This window comes from Magnolia sinica, chromosome 1, assembly GCF_029962835.1.
Source record: "Magnolia sinica isolate HGM2019 chromosome 1, MsV1, whole genome shotgun sequence".
Lineage (NCBI taxonomy): Eukaryota > Viridiplantae > Streptophyta > Magnoliopsida > Magnoliales > Magnoliaceae > Magnolia > Magnolia sinica.
Window position 1 is genome coordinate 123,641,948 of NC_080573.1, and position 8,751 is coordinate 123,650,698.

General features: G+C 42.1%; 1 protein-coding gene across 1 annotated transcript; it reads right to left on the reverse strand.

The window, feature by feature from the left end:
* Window positions 1-4,260: 4,260 nt before the first annotated feature.
* On the reverse strand, window positions 4,261-8,338 carry LOC131256668 (indole-3-pyruvate monooxygenase YUCCA6-like). The gene is made up of 4 exons (XM_058257641.1): window positions 7,217-8,338; window positions 5,379-5,627; window positions 5,174-5,296; window positions 4,261-4,714 (listed from the first exon to the last, which is right to left on the reverse strand). Exons 1-4 carry the CDS (start codon window positions 7,901-7,903, stop codon window positions 4,499-4,501), a joined length of 1,275 nt encoding a protein of 424 aa, XP_058113624.1. The 5' UTR covers window positions 7,904-8,338; the 3' UTR covers window positions 4,261-4,498.
* Between the last annotated feature and the right edge of the window lie 413 nt (window positions 8,339-8,751).

The following is an 8,751-nucleotide window of genomic DNA, read 5'->3' on the forward strand; positions in this document are numbered from 1 at the left end:
CGTCGTAATCTCCCTCAGGTCTCGGCCTGCACGTGTTGCCCTTTTCATCTTTGTAGTAAAAGCAGACGAGCTGGCGTGGTGTGGGGCCCACCTTAGTGGAATGTGGGCCTCTGTTCGAATTCGGGTGACCTCCCACCATTTGTGTGTTTGTGTCTAATAGAGAATTTAGCCGACTCTTCTTTAAAAGGTTGTATTTACTATGTTAATACGGGAGAGCGAACTGAGCGGGAATCCCAACATGGAATACCATTTTGAAAGAACCTCGATTGCCTAATAGTGCCATGTGGAGGAAACGTGTGTGAGATCCACCCTGTCTATCAGGTGTGCGGCCTCATTTTGACGTTGAAACCTAAGAATCTGGTGGACCCGCCAAAACTCAGGTAGGACACATGCCATCATGAAAAATTGGGATGGATACACCCACCATTAGTTGTGTGGGGCCGCTGTGGTGTTTGTATGGCACGGTTTCTGTCCATCTGACGGACCCCACCAGTTGATCAAACGGTTAGGATTGTTCATTCGGTGCAATTTTAGGACCATCAGCCGGCCATGGAATGGCCCACGACACTATCCAAGCCGGCGATGATGTCCACCATCCTAGATGGGCTGTTACAGGCCAGATACGATCTCATTAGCGAAGCATGATCAATGTGGGGTCACAAGCGACCACCCATAATAAAAGGGGAATGTATATAAAAAAGACTGATAATCATCACATATCAACGTGGGCCATGCAAGAACGAAAGGTGTAATCCAAACAAGTAAATGAAAAATATCTTATTTGAAAATATCATATTTTCAGCTCTCAAAACCAGATTTTCGTCGACTAAACAAAGATGTGATGGCTTTGGTTTTTAGACTTGGAGATCAGATTGACTTGTTCTTTCTCGAGTCGAGTTATGACTCACCCCAAATTGCGTGCTGAATCTGAGTCGACTCATCAGAGTCACACCCAACTCGGATGCGTGTTAAAACCATGGTGATTGCTACTGATGTGAATAGCCGTCCAAATCCAACTCTCTCCACATGCCAATGTGGCGCACCTTTGACCGTCCAAGTGATGAAGCACCTTTGACCGTCCAAAAAAAAAAAAGAGTGATGAAGCAAGCCGCACTTGTATAACAGAAATTCATATTGATGATGATGATGATAATAATAATAATAATAATATATACACACACACTTATGGGCCACGTTTAACAATTAACACCCTGTTTGTTTGTGACTTAAAAATAAGTCCGTTTTATTTTCGTTAACAATAATTATGTATTAGAAATTTTGATAAAGGTTAAAAAATAATTTAAATAACAAAATTATAAAAACTACAATCTATAATATATAATTACTGTTAACTACAGGAAATGAACTCATTTTTAAGTGGCACATGGAACATATGTGTTAGGACCACCTGATCACCAGATGAGCTTGATTTTCAGGCCACCACCTACTACATGGGAATGCGACAAGGCCAATGCAGTGGTGGTGCCCACCATTACTGTAGCTCTTGGAGTTTCATGGGGCCCGCACAGTTGCATGTGCAGGTGCATCTTGGGTTCATGGTGCCACATGTGCCACTGCCACCCGCGGGGCCTATAGAAAATTTGGATTGAAATTGTGACGTCTTAAATAGTCCACATCTATATTTTTAATAATCCAGCTTCTAGAATCGTTCATCCAAACAAGTCTCAAAATCATATTTTTCTAAATTTAATTTGCGAATATATAAGAATCTGATTTTGATGGGCACATCCAAACGTGCACTAGTGGCATCATGGGGTAACACACATCACCTTAGGGTGATAGGTTACGGCATAGAGAAGGCTCAAAGCAAAGTGTTTTGCCAAAGTTCCACTTAGCCCAGTTGTAAGAGAAATATCAGAGATGCATGCCCACCCCTTCTGCCCCACTATGCAGTGTCCATGAGCCACGTGGCAAAAATCTCACTGATCAGAGATACTGTCCATACAAAGGTTAAATTACCAATGATTAATATTTCAACAAGTAGACATGATGACCATTTCCAACCATAGAGATTTTTGCATCAGTGGGACCTATCAAACCAAACGGGCTGCTCATCAGAAAGGGCCCTCTGGTCAAGTATACCTATCTACACATATGGCCCATGTGATGATAAAATCAGGATGGTCCTTTAGGCAAGTTATCTACCAGGTGGGACCAGCCTGATGAGCGGTTTGGATTGTCCGCATGGATACCATTTCGCCTCAACTTCATGGGAACAAAAAAAAAAGTGTACTCGTTGAGGGGCCCACGTACCATTCCTCACATATAAATGCATGAAGACTACTCTTAACTAGCACGGTGACCATCATTTGGATATAAAAAATACTACTGGAGGAGCAAAGAGGAAGAGTCGTCAGTCAGAAGGACTAAATATAGTGGGCCCCACAAGAGATGGGCATCTAGATCTGGTGGGCCATGCAATTATTTTGGGCCGTTAGCTTGTCCTTAAATAAGATTCATAAGAAGGAACTCACGGATGCTGATAGTCGCCATTCATTCCTTCCTATCCATCTACAGGAGATAGTGTCTTTATTCGCAAGCCAAAGATTCGATGTGTACGTGCTCTTCACATCTGTCCGGTCCGAATAAACCCCATCACCTACACACACCAACCCACCCCTCCCACATATGAATGAGCTCAGTCTTATCTAGGGCTTGTTAAAAGAAAAGGTGGGCCCTGAGATTGGCAATCCAGACAGTTCATTCTGTGGATCCCACCATAGATAGGCCATGCGCCAAAGATGCCTCAACCATCCAACGACTGGTTTGATGGGTTGGGATGTGTTATCGTCAATATCCACACCGAAACAGAAGATAAGACATTAACCAGTCTTGATTGCTATCATGAGAGCCTTTGAGTATAGTCCTTTCTTCAACGTGGGCCACCAGATGAGCAGCTTTCATGGAATTAGGAGCCCCATGCATACACATGCTGTGTAAATATAGATATACATATACATACACACATGCATTATCGGGCATTTAATTGGACCATGCCCGTCGAAAATGATGGTGGGGGCACCTTAGCTTATACCAGCTAGTAAAAATTGGAGGTGGTCCAATGTTAGAATTGTGACCTAAATGAGCCTTGTGGCTACTTTCCTCCATGTGGGCTCATCGATGCCGTCACTTTTCTTCTTTGTCGCTTCTTTTTTTTATTTTCGGGTTTTCTAGAATCTACATGGAGTACTCCCAAAGATGGCCGAATCATCTCTTTCAACGACACATAGCTTAATCAAGAATAGGTAATACAAAATCTTATTATAACAAGACAAATAAAAATAATAATAAACATTAGATTCCTAAGCTCTCCTCTCAAGCCCAATCAAAAACATATGCTAAACACCAATGAGAAAACAAATATAGAGGAAGAAAAAGGAACATAAGTTCTCCCTTCCTTAATAACCCTAATTAGAAAAATGGTAATATACAAATCATAGTTGCCAGGCAAACCAAAGCCCTCCCAACAAACTACGGACCGATTTAGCAAAAAAATAGCCTATCTAAGCTGCGCAAACGGTTATTTTTCATGAAGAATGCAGCGAAATGTGGACCATGTTGATGGAACTGACCATGAACCAAGTAACTATGCTACAAGCTGTACAAAACTCAGACGACGCGTTAGGGTCCCCCTCTTTCGCTCTCTCTCATCACATTCACAAGGCCCATGTCATTTGTCATTGATTGGATAGGACGGATTAGGTCCACAACGCCTTTTTACTCGAATGCAGACACACCTTCCATGAATCTAATTGATGTAGAGCGGGTCACGGACACTTTCATATCTAAGATAGACTAGAGAAGGCCCGATCGGATGCAGAAGTGATCATAGCCATACCTCGCAAACTGGAATGAGTTATTCAACGTACCATATATGATTTTGGGTAGGAGAAGTTACTTTAGCCAACCAGCCTGGTAAACCATGTTGCCCACATTGAATTTGCTAGATTCCATCAAATCGACATCAAAACTTCTTTTTAATTTTGTTTTTACTATTTATATAGTAAGTTTTAGTTTGGTCATAACTCTTGATCCTTTGAGTTTTAGGAGGAGTGTCCGAAAAAGGCTTAGAAAAATTAGACACTAACCACGTTATTCTCCTAATTTTTCTAAACCCTTTTCATGTTGGATACAACTCCTAAAGCTCAAAGGATCAAGAGTTATAATCAAACTAAAACTTACTATAAATAGTAAAAAAATGAAATTAAAAAGGAATTTTGACCATCAATTTGATGGAATCTCGCAAATTTAGCATCGGCAACCCCGCATATCAGTTTGGTTTGCTAAAGTAGCTTCTCCTACTCCAAAATTATATATAATATGTCGAATAACTCATTCCGATTTGTGAGACATACCTGTTTTAGGGTTCCGACAGTCATGATCACTTTCGCCTCCAATTGGGCCTTCTCTGGTCCATCTTGAACATGAAAGTTTCCACAACCCGCTTTACATCACTAGCTAACTCATTTTTCCAGGGTCATGACGCTGTTGGTGGGCAGGAAAAGGCCATGAATTGCTTAGTTTTGGCTTTCCAATAACGTTCTATATCTTGGGCAATCCGCCTGGCATCCATGGATGCCCCCAGTATGCCGCGCTTTGTGAATCCCACTGCATATAGACCGCACTCGCCTTTCCACCCATTGGGAAAAGGCTTCCTTGGCAGCCCATCTTTCTCAGAGAAGAAATCCCTCTCCTGAAAAATAATAATAATAATAAAATGCATTAATTCGCACTTAGAAAAGAATGTATACATACATAGATAAAGTGAGATGAAATTCATATTAATCACCAAAATCAAGATGCTACCCATAATATCATTGATTACCAAGACCGAAGAGAAGAAACAAATGGAACCCATTACAAGGGGGGTGTTTAGATGCTCAACAGATCGAATTACAATAACTCAATCGAAAAGACAGAAAATAGCCAAGATGGGGTTTGCCCCACTCCAGTCAAACAAGAATTAGCCCCCAAATTGAAATAATTCTGATGGCTTGAAGACCAACTTGAAACATTGCACCCCACTTGATAATTTCTTCTATAACGAATTACATGGTGGCAATCTGAGTTCATTAGAGCATCCAAACACTCGTTGAAAAGAAAAGAAAGAAACTAAACTAAATAAACTCCAACCCCATAATCTCATACGTACCTTTAACCAAGATGGCACGTTACTTCTATAACCTGTCGCCAAAATCACCGCATCAAAGTCCTCCATTCTTCCATCTACGAACTCAGCTCCATGGACCGTCAATCTCTTTATGGCTGGGCACACCTGTAGTTTCAACATGATTCTTCTTTAGTACACAAATGAGGCACATGAAATGACAAGAGAGCACAATGGTTGGACTTCAAACCTTGATCTCTCCTTCTCTGATCTTAGCCAGGGTCCCTACATCCAAGACTGGTGTCTTGCCGGACAAGTTCTTGAGCTCGAGAGGACCTATCTGAGGCCGATCGAGCCCCAACCGGGCTGTATCTCCTAGCATCAACCATGAGACAAGTAGGAGAAAGCGGTCCACCATGTGTACAGGAAGCCACTTGAGCAACCACATGGACAGCCCGAAAGTAGATCTGCCAAGCATCTCTCTAGGCAAGACGTGCACCTGCAAAAAGAAATAAAGGTCGGCATGCTTGGGTCAGTTCTTGATATTTGTATTGGGTTTGGCAATGAAGTATGTTATAACTCTAACATGTGGTGGGCCTCATTATCGATGGCCCAGACAACTTACATGCGGTTAAGAATCAAAACACAAAAAGAGTTAAATATCCTCTTATTAGGATCTTCCAATTAGAAATATTTTGTGTATGTGGACCACTGATATAACATTGGTTTCGATCACTGAAAAATGGGCCCCACTTGTAGAACTAGGTCACCACTTGTCTAAAACCTCAAATACGTAACAGCTCACAAGCAGCAAACCCATAGCTTTCATGTGTATTCTGCAGTGATCTTTGTGAAGTACCGTTCTAGCTTTTAGTTTGTACAGTGATCCAAATCGTTTATATTCTAAGCCCCGCTGTCAACTGCCTATGCAACGAAAACATCTCAGATAGAATAAATCCACACCCTTCAATAGGTGTCCAACTCGTGAAAACGGTTAGAAAATACATCGACGGCCCACTCTCAACCGTACAAAGGCCAAATACTCTACATCCAGGTTCTTCCAATATGGAAGGCTTTGTATTCGATGGGCCATCCAGTGTAAGGTCTATCATATCAACTGCTAGGATCAGTTAGACATGGGCCCCAGCATTCCATAATTCTTCCACATTTTTCTTGATTTTTCATAGATGAATGATTCTTTGCTTACTTTACGAAATAAAGAAGAGACGAAAATAAAGGATGCATGAGATGTGCCAAATTAACTAATGTTCCGCGTGCAGACGAATCCCAAGAAAGTGAAGGAAGATGAATTAAAAAAAAAAAAAAAAAAAAAATTTGAAAAAAAAAGGTAGGGAAAGAAGAAAAAGGCAATGAGAAAAACTTCTTTCTATGAAACAGTTAAAGAATGGACCGAAAAAAAAAAACTATATATATATATATATATATATATCCGATACAAATACTGTATGAGCAATGCTGTTGAAGAAGCATTGGAAAAGACCCAATACCAAATATACCTACACGTGTGTGCGAGCGCGCGCGTGTGCGTGTGCGTGAGAGAGAGAGAGAGAGAGAGAGAGAGAGAGAGAGAGAGAGAGAGAGAGTCAGTCCTTTTTGCTGAAATTTGGGCTTTAGATAAGAGCGACGAATTTTGATTGGGTTTTCCTATATAATTAGAACGTTGAGATAGAAAAGTACTTACGTTTGAGAGAGTTCCGTATATTTTTGGAATTTTAAGAGAGGCCGCGACGCGAGAGAGAGAGAGAGAGAGAGAGAGAGAGAGAGAGAGAGAGAGTTCTTGGGTTTTCTCTACACAGTAATATTGATAAAGAGTGGAAAATCCATCTGGGTTTTCCGTATATCTTTGGAATTTAGATAAAGGCAGTGGAAAATCCATCTGGGTTTTCGTTATTTTTCGAATTTAAATAAGGAGAGTGGAAAATCCATCTGGGATTTGCTTAAATAAGGAGATAGAACACAGAATCTGCAATTTTTAATTGCACGTATGTTTGGAATTAAGAACATTGAGAACAAAGGATTATATGCATGTAAGTATGTATCATGAGAGGATGAACGAATGCTTTGTACCGTGTCTCTCACTACAAGTGATGGACGGGCATTGTAGGCGCAGAGATCCAAGCAAACTTCCATGCCAGAATTCCCACATCCCACCACCAAAACTCTCTTCCCATGAAAGGCATCTCCGCTCTTGTACATGCTCGTGTGAACAACCGGCCCAATGAAATCTTCCTTCCCATTGATATCAGGTAAAACTGCCTCTGCATTCTCCCCCGTCGCGACTACTAACCACCGGCAGACATACTCAGTCTCCTCCTTGGGCCCCACCGTACGGACCCGCCAAAACCCGAAGTTTCGGTCATACTGGGCGCTCTCCACCGTCTCGTTGAACGTTGGCTGCAGCTCAAACCGTCTTGCGTAGGTCTCCAGGTAGGCAATGAACTGTTGCTTGGTGGGGTAGGTCGGGAAGAAGGCAGGGAATGGCATCAAGGGCAGCTCGCAGAATTGCTTGGGCAGATGAAGACGGAGACGATTGTACGTTTTAAGTTGCCACAAGGAAGCTATGCAATTAGCCCTTTCGAGGATCACGCTCGGGATGCCTCGTTCCTTGAGGCAAGCGGCAGTCGCTAGTCCAGATGGGCCAGCCCCAACGATCAAAGGCCCAGGGACACATACACACCTGTCAGGTTTCATCAAACGGCCATGGTCGAAGGGATCATGAGCTCGTTTCCCTTCCATTTCTCTCAAGTAGTCCATGAACAAGAAGAAAAGCTGGACTTAGATACAGTAAGAATTACCGTTATAGTTGGGAGGACGCTTGCAAGTATGTCGTTGGAGTTAGACTTGGTAGAAGTTGTTGTAGATATAAAAATAGAGAGAGAGAAGGTAGGGCATGAAAATATCTCTACACGCACGCACTCTCTCTCTCGTGAATTCGAGAGAGATTTGGGCTAGATTTGCTTCTTTCTTATCCAAAGAGGATTAGGTCGATCCTCATTTAATGGGAAGGATTAAGGAGTTTTATCCAAGTGGGATATTGAATCTCTCTCTCCTCAATGTCTATCTCTAAGTGTAGTTGCGGAGGAGAAGGAAACGGAGACAAGGGGTAGCGGTGGCAGAGAGAGAGAGAGAGAGAAGTGCGAATGGGATATATATTTCCTTTCGCAAGGTTACAGTAGCTATTTTCCTATATATGAATATGTGGAAGCTAAATGGACATATGGTAGTAGGCCGTCTTTTTATTAGACATTGATAAACCATCACCGCCACATGGAGAAAGAGACCTTTCTAAGGTCTGCTTATATATTTTGGAATTATGGGAAAGAACCCTCTTGGTTTTGGCTCAAATTAGGGAACGAGATAGACATAGTGAAAAATTCTTGAACTGATCATCTGTGCTGATCTGCCTCATTTTTGGGCTTATACCCTAGAATGCCACGGAAAAAATGAATGGACGGTGTGGATAAGACGCATACATTATGTTGGCCACTCAAAGCTCCTGCCCGTTCCCAGCTGGAGGCGGGGGAATAATTGCTTGGACGAGGATTTCCTGCGAAAGTCTTTCGCAGTAAGTTCCTGCTTTGGGATGCAAGGTGGGGGCCGCC